The sequence below is a fragment of the Felis catus genome, chromosome A3, assembly GCF_018350175.1.
Source record: "Felis catus isolate Fca126 chromosome A3, F.catus_Fca126_mat1.0, whole genome shotgun sequence".
Classification (NCBI taxonomy): domain Eukaryota; kingdom Metazoa; phylum Chordata; class Mammalia; order Carnivora; family Felidae; genus Felis; species Felis catus.
The window spans coordinates 68157501-68175161 of NC_058370.1; the positions used below are offsets into that span (position 1 = coordinate 68157501).

Sequence of the window (17661 nt, forward strand, 5' to 3'; positions counted from 1 at the left end):
CACTTGGTCCTTCATCTAACTTGTGACTCCTAAACCCTGTCATTAGATTAGCAGCAGCACGATTTTAAGAACAGAAAGTAAGTAACCTGATGTCTACAGATGGCAATTCCGTTCATTGAAACAGATCTGACTTAACCATCTAGAGTCAGCCTTCACTTCTGGGGCTTGCCTTGGCTTCTGTGAAGATTCTTACTGTCAATAATGCTACTAACATATTTTAAATATTGATGCTTCCCTTTCCTGAAACAGAAGTGATCAGCCACATGAATGTGGAAAACGTAAACAATGTATGTCTTTTAGAAAAGAATAGAAACAAAAATAGAAATGAGGGAATATAGTGTTTCTTCTGCAGTACCTTAGCAAATAATAAGCATCATAAAGAGTTGGGAGATCAGTTTAGGGTCATTTTTAAAAAATAGTTTTCTTGAACCCCAATAAATTAATGAGCTGATGGTTGCAAAGTGTGTAGTGGAGTGGCCCAGAGCTTGAGTTTGGAAACAAAGAAAAGGGTTTGGATCTGAGTTGGGTGGGTGTTGGTCAAATTATGTACTCTCAGGTTCTGCCTCTGTGAGGAGGGAATAAAAATACTATTGCCTTTGTAAGAATTACAGGAGATAAAGGTGCAAAGTTTAATGGGACCCAGCAATGAGACCTTAGCAAATAAGAGCAATACCAAGACAGATGATGGTGGTTACTTAGTTCATGTTGGGGCCCAGGCCCTGTGTGGGTATTTAGATGTATATGCCACAGTGAATCAATTTAAAATCTAGTTGTGAACAGAAACCCTAAAACTGAAATCACAAAATGAGCAAAATAACTTTGGAAGCTAAGTGTTGAACTATGACAAAGAGATAAATGGTTCAAGGACAGATGAGGGGTGTGGTTAACCAAGTCTTTCTGTGAAAGGGTCCTTGGCCAAAACCTCACAGTCACAAGGGCTTAATGCTTACATCTTGGGCATTGTTTCTAAATGCAGATTGTAAGAACAATTGTATTGTACAACTTTAAATTTGAATCTCATTACTAAACCACACCTATGGTATAGGATGAAATGACACCATTAAAAAAAAACCCTGCAATTATCTCATGAATATATAACTATTTTATTTTGTGTTTGTGGGTGTGAATTTGTTAAATATAAGGGCTAAAGGCCCACTGCAATATTTGTTACTCTGTTTTGGCATCTCTTCCTAGGAGAGGGGCGATCCTCTCTTTTGCTGTACCAGACAGGCCCTGATGGTCAATTACAATAGGGACCTAGAAAGGGTGAGAGCCAGGTAACCTGGGGGCAATCAGGAAAGGTCATGGGACAATGTGAGACAGACTTGAAGATTTCTGGTTGGGAACCCTGAGGCTGCGTCTATGCTACCAGGGGGTGGCAAGACCAGAGGAGTATGAGCATACTCCTAACACTGGGCCAGGCAGCATATCACATGCAGCTCTTATAGTGATCCTGACTTCTTCGGAGATTTTTTCCTGAAGGGTATTCAGTTCCAGGGTTTTGCCAGTAAATTGGTATCTTTCTCGTCCCTGCTGGAATAACTCTTATCTGGAATATAAAAGCTCAAACCTTGTGTGCTTCAGCCCAACCCGTTATGCATCCTGATTCTAGTCCTTAGGAAGAAATTCCCTGGCCCTGAAGCTAATGTGTGAGGAGTGTCCAATTCTGGATAGTTTTTCAGTGATGCATGCTATTTCTGAAAATAGCCTCTTTTCTGCAAATCCTTCAAATGGGTGTGAGTGTGGACTCCTACTTACTTTGAAAACAATTTAGGGTATATACTATCTGTTTCATTTTTGTTTTATCTTGCTTTTGAGCAGGGGCTATGTCTACATGGGCAGATGAGTATGTGTTAAAGGTTGAACAATAGAGGGGATTATACTATACAGTGAAATGACAACACAGGGAATCTGTATTAGTGCTGGGGTACTACACAAGAGTGTGATAAGGCACCATCTGAGTGTAACTGTATGTGGATTGTGTCAGTGAGCTCAGGGGAGGTGGAGGGCTTTGAGAACTCCTGATATCCAGTACATTCTATCTGCAATTGAGTCTTTAAATGCCTGGGACATTTTTGTGCAATCTCAAAAATCTTGTTCCTCCACTCTTACCAGAGCCTCTCTATGATTCATTCATCTTTTTAACCAGTTACCTCCTGGTTTTTGTCTCTGTTTGCATTACCTGCTTTTCTGGGCTTTCTCAAATCTGACCAACCTTGAAAGCCAAAGTGAACAGATGTCCCAATCTTTGTCCTGCCTGTGATGTGCTAAGATCCTAAGATGGATTAGGGAACCTTGAGTGGTTACGATATATTGTGGATGGGTGCATCAGTCACTTGAATGGCATTTACGCTTCTCCCATCCAAAGTTGATTTTGATGGTCCCTGGGACATTTATAGGGTGCAGAGTTGGAGACTTGAAGGACAAATCCATATTGGTACCAAGGAAAAGGGGGACAAATGTTCATTAAACATCAGCTATGAGTCAGGCATTATGCTCGGTGTTTTTCATGTTACTTCATTTAATATTTGGAAGGTCATCTACCATGTGGGTAGCCCTCTCTTGTGAGCCCATTTTCAAGAAAATGAGAAACCCTTCACAATACTGAAGCTGCAATCTAGAATATGCCTAAGGTCTTTCATCAGCGAGGTCTCTCTACAAGTGGATTCTCTTCATGCTGCAGATACGTGGAAGTTAAGGACCAAGTTCTGCGTTGTAGAAATTCCCAAGTGGGGCTCAAGGGATGGACATGGGAAGACTCACATTGGTCGTCTCCAGTTTGCAAAGGCACAGCAGTGGCTAGGGTAGGTGAGGCTGGCCTCCATGAGTGCGACAAACTTATCCAGACTGGGAAGCTTTTTCAAGTTGTATGTTGACTTGGCCCGAAGCTTCTTAAGATTTTCTAAGCCATAGCTAGGCAGGGAATGGATCCTGGTTCTTGAAATGTCTCTATAAGGAGAAAATGTAAATAAACCTGATTATTATGGACCTAAAATTTTCTGCTTGGTTAGCAGGCAAAATTGCGGATGTAGTAGTGATACTCTTACACGAGTGAGGAGGGTGATGCCAATTGATCCAACACATCTCAGTCAGATCAATATATAGCTACTAGGACATGTGGTCCCCTAGAGCCCTGGCCCTTGGGTTTGCAGTAGGAGGACTCTGATAACAGGTTTCTCTGATCACTGGTTATACACACATCATGCCCGATCTGGGGCTTAACTATAGCCATCTCCCCTTCTATAGTCTGTCTGGAATAGATATCCACTAATTTACATCAGTTGAAGAAATGGAAGCCATTTCCTCCCCACTATAAAGCTAGCTACAAAAAATACTTGAGATGAGTGAGGGTGGAATCTGTGGCCAAATTTCAGAAAAGTGTGAGAAGAAACACCATAAGGGTAAGAGGAGTCTGGTGGGCAGTATAGGCACCCTCAGCACAAAGTTGAAATGGCAATAGAGTGGTGATTATGAGTATAGCCAGACTAGCCTGTGTATGTACCCTGTCCCTCTACCCATTAGATTTGTGATCTTGATAAAGTAATGTCACTTCTCCATTTCTGTCTCCTCAGCCATAAAATAGGAATGGTAATAATCACAGCTGCCTCAAAGGGTTGTTGGGACAATTAAATGAGTTAAAGTACACAGGAAACTTCCTGGCCAATAAACAGCACTTAATAAATTGCAGATATTTTTAGTAAACACCTCGGTCTCTCTCTCTCTCTCGGTCTCTCTCTCTCTCTCTCGGTCTCTCTCTCTCTCTCTCGGTCTCTCTCTCTCTCTCTCTCGGTCTCTCTCTCTCTCTCTCTCTCGGTCTCTCTCTCTCTCTCTCGGTCTCTCTCTCTCTCTCTCGGTCTCTCTCTCTCTCTCTCTCTCTCGGTCTCTCTCTCTCTCTCTCTCTCTCGGTCTCTCTCTCTCTCTCTCTCTCTCGGTCTCTCTCTCTCTCTCTCTCTCTCGGTCTCTCTCTCTCTCTCTCTCTCTCGGTCTCTCTCTCTCTCTCTCTCTCTCTCGGTCTCTCTCTCTCTCTCTCTCTCTCGGTCTCTCTCTCTCTCTCTCTCTCTCTCGGTCTCTCTCTCTCTCTCTCTCTCTCTCTCGGTCTCTCTCTCTCTCTCTCTCTCTCTCTCGGTCTCTCTCTCTCTCTCTCTCGGTCTCTCTCTCTCTCTCTCGGTCTCTCTCTCTCTCTCTCGGTCTCTCTCTCGGTCTCTCTCTCTCGGTCTCTCTCTCTCGGTCGGTGTCTCGGTCTCTCTCGGTCTCTCGGTCGGTGTCTCGGTCTCTCTCGGTCTCTCGGTCGGTGTCTCGGTCTCTCTCGGTCTCTCGGTAGGTGTCTCGGTCTCTCTCGGTCTCTCGGTAGGTGTCTCGGTCTCTCGGTCGGTGTCTCGGTCTCTCTCGGTCTCTCGGTCGGTGTCTCGGTCTCTCATACAGTTTTTTTTTGCCTTGTAGGAGTCTCTGCTTGGGCAAATTAGCAGAGGTCTACATGGAAGTCCCCAGAAATGCACATTTTAATCAAGTTTGTGTCCCTGGAGGACTTCTGGTAGCCATACCAGTGACATTGGGTGCCTTTCTGGCAGCATGGTTGGCAGCTGCAACTCTCACAACAACCAAGACCAGCTAGTGGCAGCATGGGGCTCTAAATGGTACCAGCTTAGACCTGTTGGAGCCAGCAGGTTGGCCATGAAGGAGTGATTCTGATGGGGGCAGTAGCATGTGATAATAAGGTCTCAGCACCCTTGGGGATCTTGGATATATGTGGGGAAGGAGAAACTTCTAATGTCTGCATTTCCTGTAAGTAAAAGTAGTGGGCACTCAGAACAATAAACTTGGGGGTATGAAAATGCATTTGCTACCCCATGTGTTCTCAAAGTCTGGTGAAAATGACATTCTCAAAACCTTGTTTTCATTATGTCATTCATTTCCTTTCCCAAATTCTGTATGCTTCCTGTTGTCCACGGAAACCCACCTCTGATTTCTTCCCTATTTGTCATCTCCTTTTCCCAATCAAACTTAAAACAGTTTTTAATAATGGATGTCACTTTTTCCTTACAATGCAACATGGTTTCTACCCAAACCCTAGAGAAACAATACTTTCCAAGGCCACAGTTTCATTCTAACCTTCTTGATTTCTCAATTATATTTCATGTGTAAAACATTGTTCCTGAGACTTTTTCGTGGCATCACATTCTCTTTAATTTATTCTGACATCTTCTTTGAGTCTGGATTTTGTTATTCTTTCTCTTCTATCTTTTCTTTAAATATTGGAGTTTCTCCAAACTTTGGTACCTTTCTGACAGTATATAACCTTCTCAGATATTACCCACTTCTTTGGTTTCAGATACTGGAGATATGCTGATGGCTTCTGAATGTATGTTCCAGGTCAGATCCTACTTCTGAACCCAGGTCCAGATAATCAGTTGTCCATCATACCCCACTATGTTGATGACTTTCAAGTATTAAAACCAAATTGACCACCTTCCATTTAAATATTTTCCTCCTTTTGTTTTTCCCTTCTCAGCAAATGACTCCTCCATTTTCCTCTGTTGCTCAAGATGGAAACTGGAAGTTGTCCTTGACTCCCACCTCTTCCTCACTTGGACATTGGGTTTTGTCATCTGAGGCCTGACTTTATATCTGTTTGAAATCCATCTATTCCTCTGGTACCACTTTAGTTTCTATAGTTTTGGCCTAGACAAAGACAGTAGCCTCATAACTGTTGTGCTTGTGACCATGGCATTCACAAGGGTTCTCCAGAGTAATAGAACTAGTATAGGATATAAAGAGATAAATAGGAAGAAATTTATTATGGGAATTGCCTCATGAGATTATGAAGGCTGGGAAATCCTGTGCTATGCTATCTGTAAGCTGGAGAATTAGGAAAGCTGGAGGTATAGTTGAATCCAAGTCCAAAGGTCTGGGGACCAGGAAGGCCACTGGTCTAAGTTCCAGAATCTGGAGGCCCAAGAACCAGGAGCTCCAATGTCTGAGGCTAGGAGAAGATAGATGTTCCAGCTCAAGAAGAAAGCAAGCAAATTTGCCTTTTCTCTGCCTTTTTGTTCCTTTTGGGGCCTGATGGAATGATGCCCACCTACATAGAGGGGGGTGGTCTTCCTTACTCAGTCTACTGATTCAAATGCTAATTTCTTCTGGAAACAGTTTCATGGGTAGACCCATAAATGTGTTACCACTTATCTGGGCATCCCACAGCCCAGTCAAGTTGACAAATAAAATTAACCATCACAACCATCTCTCTATCCCCAATGCAATCCTTACATTGCAGATTGGCATTAAAAAAATCACCCAGATTATGGCTTCCTTCTTAAAACTCTTTGATGACTCCCCATTGTACTTTGATGAAATACAAAGCATGGATGTGATGTGTGGGTCATTTGTCTGGTTTCTCTCCCATCCATTCTGTTCCCTTCTTTATGCTCTACTCTGTATTGCAGGATGGATGGCCTCTGCAGGTTCCATTTCCCAGATACCTTGTCAGTCAGCTTTCAGTTGGGTTTAGCAAATGAAACTGGTGGGAAATTAGAGGGTAAGATGAAGGGTGAAAGTTAAGTGTATGATTCCATGTGTCATTAGATCTTCTGAGGATCCAGCTTCTACTCATTTGCTCAAGTCCTAGCTTTAGTAGTGGTTACCTACCAATGCTAATATTTGGACTACTTATACTCTGCTTGATATTTAGGCAAATTTACATTTGAGAGCTAATGATTACATATATGTAATACCGATGTATATTTCACTTAGTCCCCTCCTTGTTAGTATTGACAAATTGGATAAACTTGGTATCTGTTACTCAAATTCTTCTGTATGCTTCCTGATTTTTTGCTTGCTTGTTCTATCATTACTGAGAGAAGTGCATTAAAATCTCCAACTATGATTTTGGATTTGTATACTGCTACTTGTAGTTTTGTCAGTTTTTGCCTTATATATTTATGAAAATACTTCAGGTACATGGAAATTGAAACTTTTTAGATCTTCCTGGTGACTTGCTTTATATCTAGTAATAATTGTCTCCTAAAGCTTTGGATGTTTCTTTGCTAATTGCTCCTTGACCTCCAACTGTTGGAGTACCCATGGGCTCAGAGCCTAGACTTCTTTTCTCTATTTTCACTTAATCTTGGGTCTAGTCATGTAGTCTGACAGCTTAAACACCATTTATATGTTGATGGATCCCCTATATTTATCTCTAGATTACTCTGCTCTCCTGAACTGCAGACTCTGAACGTTCAGCTGCTTCCTTAAAATCTCTCCTTGGATGGATGTCTAATGGGAAGGCCAAACTTTAGATATTAAAACTGAGTCCTGATTGTCCCCCCCAAACCTGTTCCACTTATGGCCTTTCCAGTTGGAAAAACTTGTAAATCATGCTTGGTGCCTCTCTCTCTCACATTCCATATGCAAACCCTCAACAGAATATCTTGGCTTTATTTTCCACACATGCCTGGGATTTAACTATTTCTCACAACATTCATTACTATCACCATAAGGTAAAAGTTCTGGCATTCCAAGGTGTCTTCTCTAAATTATCTCCTAAGTATTTTGATTCTTGAGAACTGGGGTCCCTGGAGATAAGAGCCTGACCCATAAACCTTCATCCCTGTGCTAAGTCTTCACATTCCACTGCTAGATGATCCAGCTGTCCTGGCCTGCCCTCCACTTATACTTCCTATTGGTCCAGAGCTTCTCAGTATTTTTCTCTGCCCTAGAAAATCTCTTTAGTTTCTGTTTTCAACACAATTGTTCCACTGACCAGTTATGCTATTGACACTCACTCTGGTCTCTGAGTTCATGTTCTTGTTTCATCTGGCTTTTTCCTCCCTGCTCAAATGTGGAAGAAAGCAAAAACTTCATTTTGTCTAAAATAATTCAAGGCTCCATTCAAGGAATGAGATGAAAGTATAAAAAGTCCTTCAGGAACAATTTAAGCCAGGGCAATCATTACCTGCCATGAACATCTTTCATATTTTTAAAAGCAATAAATATAAAACAGAAAACTTTTTTCTTAGATATGCACCTCCGTTGAGTTCAGAATATAAAAAATATCACATTAAATGAAGATTTCTAAACAAAAAAAACAAAAAAAAACCACCCAAATTATTAGATTCCATGGAATGCCCTCCTCTTATACACTGGGGTAGATTAAAGATGGCTATAAATTCTTTACATTCTTTCCATACAGGGTCTATTTGCTCTTCCCTTGAATTCAGGCTGACCTGAAATATCTTTGGATTGTAATAGCATATGATGAAAGTGTTGCTTTACCAGTTCTAGACCTTGCGTTTAAGAGTACTGACAGCTTCTATATTGCTCTTAGAGAGCCCTAAGATGCCATGAAAGAACTCTAAATACCCTGAGACTGCTGTGCTGGGAAAAGTCTAAGCTATGTGTAGAGATCCCAGAGAATGAGATGAAATGCTATCTGTATGTGTGCACATGTGTGTGTGTGTGTGTGTGTGTGTGTGTGTGTGTGTGTGTGTGTAGAGAGAGAGAGAGAGAGAGCAATAGGAAGGAGGACAAATGCACAAGGCATGTGAGTGAAGGGGACTACTTGGAAATAGATCCCTCAGCCTTACTACCTGACTTGATATCACTTGGATCAGAGATAAGCTACCCACTTTTCTGAAACACTAGATTATGAACAAGATGGGATGATTATTTTGAGTCAGTAAGTTTCAGAATAGTTTCTATGCCATAATAGGGATCCCAAATAGACTCCCATGGAAGTCTCTGTGATTCTGTCATCTCCATAATTTTTAACAGTTGTAGAGATATTTTTCCTTGAAAGCCATTAAGAGTGCAATAGTATTATATCCCATGGATCTTATGCCTTTCTCACCACTTACTAGCTTTTATTTTATATGCTAGCTATAAAAAATATTTCTTTTATGTTTATTTTTGAGAGACAGAGTGCAAGTAGGGGAGGGGCAGAGAGAGGGAGACACAGAATATGAAGCAGGCTCCAGGCTCTGAGCCATCAGCACAGAGCCCCATGCAGGGCTCTAACCATAAACTGTGAGATCATGACCTGAGCTGAAGTCAGAAGCTTAACCAACTGAGCCCCCCAGGAGCCCCTATATCCTAGCTCTTTGTACTTGGATTTTCTCTCTGCTTCATGGCAGAGGGCTCCTTGCATTCTCACCAGTGACTTTCATGTACTAAGCACCCAGAAAATTGTTGATTTGTTTGAAGATCCACTGGGAAGTGATGCTGAATAAGAATATGGAAAAGGAAGAGCTAGGTCACCCCAGCCAACTGTGTTGTCCCCTGACTTCCAGCAGTTTCAAAGAATCTCCCACCTTGTGTTATCCCTTCTATCATTTCAAACAATATGAAATGATATTTCATACCATGAAATGATATCATGAAAAATATGTTCATGTATGTTTGTTTTGTCTGCTCAGATTTCAAATGCTCTGAGAGCCAGGATTATTAAGCTACTTATGGGTTATGCACTGTATCTAGCACAGTACTGGGCTTTCAATCTATTCAGAAGATAGTTATCTGATTAGCAGAGATGTTTCATTATTAGTATCATAATAAAAATGAGAGAGTGGAGCAAGTCTTACAGGACAGTCATTCTAAAAGGAGAAGGCTGTTGGGGCACCTGGGTGGCTCAGTTGGTTGAGCATCTGACTTTGGCTCAGGTCATGATCTCACGATTCCTGAGTTCAAGCCCCACATTGGGCTTGCTGCTATCAGCCTGTCAGCACAGAACTCGCTTCAGATCCTCTGTTCCCTCTCTCTGTTCCTCTGTTGCTTGTGCTCTCCCCTAAACAAAGAAATATTTAAAAACAATAAAGGAAGAAGGCTGTGGGGCAGACTGAGAGAGGAAATCTGGATTTCAAGGTTGCTCAGCAAAGCGGTGACTGAAAGTATCAAAGGCACCAAGGAAGGGAGCGACCTTGTGCATATAGATGTGTATGGTAGATAAATAGAAGTGTATGAGAGAAGCAGCAGAACCATGTATGTATTGGGTGGATTGACCTGACTGCAGTCCATTACCTAGGTGTTAGACTGGGAAGCCTGGTTGGGAAGTTTTGGTGCCTTTCTGCCTGCTCAGTTTTCTGGAGCCAGCTCCTTATTACAGCTACGGAATATGTGATCTGTTGCCATAAGTGCTAGGTGGCTTTGCTGCTATGAGGCTAAAACATCTTGTCAGAAACCTGGGATCTGGATCTTCTGGTGGATGTTGAAAGGAGGGAGTGGTTGGTAAGAGACAAATGTAGAGTCACTTATAGTTCAGTAAGGCCAGTCTTCAGGAAAGTGGTTCCTGGGTGATAAGGGAAATAAAAGTCTTTACAGAAGTATTTACTTAAAGCTTGCTGGATACTTGCTGCAGTGAATAAACATGGGACCTGTCAAGACTTTCAAATTTTGGACTGACAGAAAAATGTTTCTGATATCTGCATGGATTAAGAAAAATCCATAGAAATTTATATCAGCAGGAACAAAGATAAGTGGATAGTGTTGAGTGTGGTTTGAGACTTTACTACTAGTATTCCCACTTTTGCTCTGTGTTCCCCTAAAACTTTATCTTTTTCCTGGCTACAATCTTTGTGCATGGATTGGAAATCTATTGTTAGATTTCAATTTCTTTGTAAAAACATTTTCCATGCTTAAGATGTGAATATACCGGGATGGGGGTGGGGTAACACAATAAGACATTATCAGTTACTCACATCTTCATGGAAGTGGATTATTACGACTATTGGCCAAAGGTGGGCTTAGAGAGAACACAAAGCATGGCAAGTGAGGGGTTTTCAGAATGGTGATTCTGGGTAACCATATTGTGAGGAGTAAAGGGATAGAATTAGATCTCTGAGTCTTGAAAGCCAGGTGGAAGAGTCTAGAATTTATAATGAGCAAAATAATGGCTTACTGAAAGCTGTAGTTTTGTAGGATTAGTCTTGAGAACCTTGAACCTGGAACATAGCAAGTGCTTATAAATACTTGTTAGGTGAACTGGAAGGAGAAAGGATTGAAGGGAGGGAAGGGATGAAGTGGCCATTGCAGAAATTCAGGCATGAGTGCTCTCTTTGCCACACACCACCACTTCATCTGTTAAAGTCACTGTATCACATGACAAAGACTTATTCTGCTCTATTAGCATAGCCTCCTGAGGAAAATTTCTGTAGAGCATATTGTTCTGGGCAGTGACATATCTTCCTTGACCAGAATGAGATAGTTAAGGGCAGGCACTGTTTATTTTTAAATTTCTCTATCCCTTACACCTAGCATAGTACCAGATACACAGTAGGTTCTCGATCAACATCTACAAAATGTAGGACATGTATGACCCAATATACTCAGTGAATAGCTGAGAAGGTTTATTACTGACGTTGTTCCTGGGGCTGGTGAGCTGGACAAGGCGGGGGCATGGCTAGTTGTGGGCTTGTGTTTTTAATCATTGTCTTTCAGGCTGGTCTAATGACTGCAGTCTTTCTTTTTTTAAGATGTCACTTTGGTTAACATTTCAGCACATACTATATTTGGCAGGACTGTTTCTGAGAATTTAAATCCTGAAAAGTACTAACAGGAGATATAAGGGGATGATGGCTGGCACTGAAGAGATTTAGTAATCCTAAATTGTTTCAACATTGTTAGGATTCCTGATTTTGAGACACAAAGCAAAAAGGGAGACAGCGGTCAGTAATAAGGTGCTGAGTCAGGAGAGGCAGGAGTTAAATTGCACTCTGTGCCCCATTTAATAAAGTGTGTTATAGCCAGTGCCACAAATTTGATTTGAACAATTTCTATTTTTCTCAGCAAAGATGTTATTACAGGTCAATCATTTCCATAAGTGAGAGCACATTTCTGGTGTATACTACACTGACAGATGGCTAGAAGACCTCTCTTTCATGATCCCAGGCGGAATAAAAAGGCAATTTACTATCTATAGGACTGTGGGTACACTGGTAATGGAAGAGAATCGTTCTTATACAAATAACTCAGTGTTTGAATCTGAACTATCAAATGAATCTGAGCTATAGCCAAATCAATTTGATAAACCATCAGAATATGATTGTACTGGCTCCAGCCTACAAAGGCAATGCATTAAATTTTCCCCACAGGAAACAGTTACCCAAGGAAACAGCAATTGCTTGATTGCTTAACACACACACACACACACACACACACACACACACACACACACACACACTCCACACACAAAACTTGAGTTCAGAATATCAGGTGAAAACTCAGATGGTCAAGACACCAGAGGCTGCTCCTCTGAAACTCAGTGGAGCTTGTCTGTGTGCCCCTGGCTTTTTCCACATCTATTTCTATTTGCGATGGAACAGCTCACCCTTGTACCCTCAGGTGTTCAGAGGTTCCCTGTTTTCACTCAGCTGAAAATTTTTGCCTTCAATAAAGGAGTTATCATTGGTTTGGGGACCCTTCCCTTGGCTCTCTTGGAATCCTTTGCACGTATCTACTGTGAGGACAGAAAACTGAATCTGTTGGGGAGGAAGACTGACCACAGTTTGCTTGTGGAGGAGACATCCCAGAGACAGGAAGAAGTTTCCCAATTCCCAGCACTGGTTCTAGTGCAGTGATTTTTGATGTGCTCTCCAGACCAGCAACATCAGCTTCACCTAGCAGGTTATTAGACATGCAGGTTCTTAGGCCAACTCCTGACCTGAGAATCAAACTCTGGGGGTGGGAATCAGCAGTCTAGGGTTTTACAATCATGCCTGGTGATTGTGATGCATGATCACACACAGAACCACTTACACCCGAGGTGCTTATAGCTGAGCTCTACTCTGCAATTGCCTTCTTCACACTTAGCCAAGATTTGGCTCCTCTCCAGGTACAGCCTGATTGTTGATGAAGAGGGCTGGCCCCTTGCCTTAATTCAAACTTTGAAGGGCCGTCTTAATTCCACAGTTCCCCAAGGGGAGCTGAGGCTTCTGTTGCAAATGCATTGCAGTTCAACTTCCCTCTTAGCCTGATTGTGTTCTCAGCAAGTCCTTCCCTCATAAACTAATAGCACTCCTCAGTAAACCTCCTGCATGCAAGCATCCATATCACAGTCTTATGTGGGGGGAATGGGAATCGGATCCAAGACATAGAGCCGTAGCCTGAGCATCTACTGAGCACTGAGTGATCTGCACTCCTCCTGTACTTGTGCCTGTTCTGATCTGTACTCCTCCTGTTCATTAACTCACAGCACCTGAGGTGGGCTAGTTTGGGGCACATGCCTAAACAAGCAACTCTCAGGCCAGGGTTTGGCAGGGGTTGGCCTATGAGTTAGTAGATTAAGAGATGGACTAGGCCATAGAATCCTAGTTCAGCAAGCAGAGGCTGGAAAGACATCTGCAGACAAACCTGAAAACCCCAGAAAGGAGGCTTGATGTTTAGGTGATCAATCCTCTTGCCCCTAAGGGGAGAAGAAGGAGACTAGCAATTATAGGCTGGGCTTTCAGCCATCATCTTGCACATATATCCTCATGCATTGGGGTGAAAGATGTGGGGATGTATTATCACTCTCAACCCTTTTAAGTCATGGCAAATGCTTCATAATTCCTTTGGATTTTCTATAAATGTTATCCACTTTATTCTGGCCAGATAGGTTCCTGTGGTAAAAGCATTGAAATATGCACTTGTAACTTGAGGACTCTGTGGAGCTGCCTGTGATGGTGACATCCCTCTTCCTGCTGGCATTTGTGGGAGGGCTGGCTGGGGGATTCATGTCTGTGTTCTCCATTAAACACTTGGATGAGACACATGGCACAGTGCCTCAGCCTGGGACTTGCTTATGCACCTGTAGGAGATGCTCTTCTGTGCTATTTGCATTTATCATTTACTGGTGTTCTTAGGGTGGGAGTCTAGTGCTTACAGTTCTTCCTCGTCTATTTTAGTTCACAGCCTATTGTATAACTTTCAGATGTTTGATTAGACATACTTATGTGCTTTAGACAACATGATATGGTGGGAATACATGGACTGTGAGGCAGACAACCTAGTTTCTGGTCTAAACTCTGCCAATTACAATAGCAGTGTGATGTTTCATGGGTCTCTTTCAACTTCTGGTTCTGGTTTCCTGGATATTGAGCTCACTGAGGATCCAGTCCAACTTGCATGTTGTCAGCAGAGTGGTTAAGGTGCTATGATTTAATAGTATACTCAGTGCAAACAACATATGGAAACCGATTCCATCACAGACACACGCTGCCATGACAAACAGAGGTGTGTGTTTAGGAACATTCAAAACCCTTAAGACTTTTAGGTAAGTGAAATTGCCAGACTTCTCTGGTGGTGGTCAAAGACATCAACAGCACTTTCTATAAGTCTGTTGGTCTCCCAAGTACTTGAAGATGAGGAAACAGTAAACATTACAAGTTTTAAGTATGTGGTATATTAAAGCACACGGATGGTATGCCTGGCATTCCCTATTTGTCATGCCCATGAACTACTTGGTACTTCATAACACACATCATGACCTGTCACATTACAATGTATATTATTGTCTGATTCTCTTTTGAGAATATAAGCTTTCTGTGAGGAAGAACTTTCTGTGAGGAAACCAAGGCTTAGAGAGATGAAGGAATGGTTTTAAATCAAAGTAGTCTTCTCTGGCCTCTCTGCTTTCATCACGCCGATACTTTCTTCTTTTGCATATACTGTCCATCTCAAGCCAGCCATACTGAAATAATCATTGAACTTTTTTGAATAGAGTCCTATATATGGGTCAAACACATGCTCTGTCATGAATAATCACCCTCTGGAGTTTCTGCTCTACCATACGGGCTAGTGCTAGAGAGACACTATATTCCAGCCTGAAGGAGAATATAAGCTTTTGGGTGAAAATTAAAGTGATGATAGATGGGAGGGAGGTAGATAAACACACACATGGGAACTGATATTGACTGTCAAGAGGTTCAGGCTAGTGGCTCTCAAATGCCTAAATTTACCTTAGGCAGGCCACAGAAGGATCACCTAGTAAAACTTGAGTTTTTTATATGTTTGCTTATTTCTTTGCTCACTATTTTTTTCTTGCATATGACTTCTTCCTTCTGGGTTCCTTCCTTCCTACAGTACATTTATCAGTAGATGGAGTAGGTCTTGCTTAGAGCCCAGGAAAACACGTTTTTAAAAAGCTCTTGGAGATTGGGGTCCCTGCAGCCATAAAGGCTGTCAAAGTCACAGGAGGAAGAATTCACTGTTGACTGAGATTGTCAGGGAAGAGGTGGCAGTTGGCATGACCCCAGTGGAGGGGCAGGGGCCGATGAGCATATGGGCAGTCCCTCATGGAGAGATTGAGATGAGGAAGCAACACCAGGAGGAGGGGTCCTCATGCTGGGCTGTGAGGTACTGGATGAGTCCCAAGAGGTCTTATTTAAGGCAAAGAGGATCCAAAAATAAATGGTGTGTGGGGATCTCTCAGGGGAGGAAACTCCTAGACATTGAAGGTGAGGAAAGAGAACTGTGCTTTCCCTTTCATGGAAGGAATGTATAGCAGAGTCGTTAAGAGTCTATGCTATGAGTCAGACCAGTTTGATGTTAAATGCATGCTCCAAAGTTTCAATGGCTTTGGGTGAGTAAGTTAACCCCTCCAGGGAAGTCAGTTTTTCCTTCTCTAAAATGGGAACAATAGCTCCTCCTGCAGAGGTTTTATAAGGATTAAATTTGAAAATGCATCTTAAGCTTTTAAAACACTGCGGCTTGGTAAGGGCTCATTAAATATTTGTTGTTGTTATTGTTGCTGTTACGTGGATCAGCTTAAATTGTCCCTGTAAGTCTTTGTAGATAACACAAATAAAAGTTGCCAGCTCTGTATGGGAAGCTTCTCTGAACTGGAGAAAGTTGACTTCTAAGTTATACATGTTGATATGTAGCACATGGAAACAGGAGAAGCTACTTACAGAATGACTGGTCCAGAGGCTCCCTGGAAAACATCATTAGGCAATTCTTCCAAATTAATGTTATCACTTAGATTCCTGGGGATGGAGATGAGGAAAGAAGGGAAACACGAAGCCCCATAAATATCACTGTTGTAAGAGCCATTTCCCTCTAAATGGCCTGGAAGGATAGTCAGGGCTACTTACAGCTCATCTAGTTGGGTTCCATTGAATGCACAGTTGTGTATTTCTTGAATGCCATTCTTATTCAGCCATCTGAAATAAGAGGCCCATTAAAAAACCAATAATGTTAGATGCAAACAATACAGGGGGTTTCATAATTGGAAGCACTGGGGCAAGGTCAGACATTGCAGGTTATTGGCATAAATAAAATGCCACCCTTAAAGCTCAGGGACAGGAGTGGGAGGGAGGCTGATTTATCACTATATAACCTATGTGATGTTTGAAATTTGTATAATTAGCATGTATTACTTATTCAGAAAAAAAATGTTGAAAAGGCACACTTAGGCCTAGCACCTGGATCCTGTAAGGTCTTTGCACACATTATTAGTGGGCAGAGACCATGCCATGGGGGGATAAGACAAAGATCTCTGCCATCCTGTAGAACTGAAATCATAACATTATTGGACACGTGTTTATAAGACAAGGAACATTTTGTATCCCCTTTCTCTAAGATCTTATGTCTCTCACCCATGCTCATCCATAACAGCAGGCCTGGCTGTCATCAAAAAGTGATCTAATTAAGCTGTCAGACAACCTGAACATCTCCTGTGACCCATAGGGACCTGGTTATTGAAGGCTTGTGGAGGTGGCTCTGGGTTAAGCCAGAAAGGAAGAGAAATCAATTACAGAGACTGGGCTGCGGCAGGGCACAGTACTGTGAGTGGGAGCAGGAGGGGGCTTTGAGGTTGATGGGGGCTGGATGTGGAACAGTCATCCTGAGTGTGCAGAGGACGGTGAGCAGGTCTGTCTGGATAGGGGAGCCCAAGGACACCTTGGGCTGACAACACAGCACTGCTGTGCTCCTGGATGGATCTGAAAACAAAACAAAATCGAGGTTGGGAGAGCTTAGCCTGAGGAGCCTTTGACCGCCTGCTCTTGATTTGCTGTCAGGTTCTTTTTCCTGTCAGGCTCAGTGGGTTTACAGTGTTTGAAAAACCGAGCCAGAGAGGCTCCTGCATGTTCAGGACTCTATTTCCTGGCCTGCAATGGGTAACTAGAAACACTTAAAATCACAGGACAGCAACAGCATGTTTTTTTCCTTTTTCCTGACAACCAGTATACCTAAAAAAAAAAAAAAAAAAAAACAAAAAAAACTAGACAGGAACCAGATAAATCTTCTTAAAACATAAGCACCAATTGGTGAGTTCTGATGGCCAAGAAGTGGCTATACACCCCCACACCCCACTAACCTTGCCACTACCTGCCTACACCCCAGCTCTCCAGCCTCCTGACTGCTTTGCCAACCTGTTCCCAGGTAGTGAATTGCTGGAGCAGCTGCCCCTAACCTGTGGGATGTAGGTCCCTGGGATTTTGGATCAAACACAGGAGATTAGCGAACTTCTTCTGTAAAGGGCCAGGCAGTACATTTTAGGTTTTGTGGGCCAAGAGGCAAAATGGAGGATATTACATAGATGCTTTATACAGGCACTTATAAAGCAATATCACAAATGTTTCCACTAAATTTAAAATGTAACAACAGAGTAAAAATTTTTTTGTAATAGCGGTCTATTGAAAAGAGTGGATTTCGTGCTTTCTCTCTCTCTCTCCCCCTTTCTCTCTCTCTCTCCCCCCT

General features: G+C 42.3%; 1 protein-coding gene across 4 annotated transcripts in view; it reads right to left on the reverse strand.

The window, feature by feature from the left end:
* Positions 1–17661, reverse strand: part of FSHR (follicle stimulating hormone receptor) — a 175333-nt gene that overhangs the window by 7040 nt on the left and 150632 nt on the right. For all 4 annotated transcript variants that reach the window (XM_045053324.1, XM_006930085.4, XM_019826174.3 and 1 more), the window contains 3 exon segments: positions 16053–16121; positions 15870–15944; positions 2764–2949 (listed from right to left, as the gene is read on the reverse strand). In XM_045053324.1, coding sequence (XP_044909259.1) covers positions 2764–2949; positions 15870–15944; positions 16053–16121 — 330 coding nt within the window.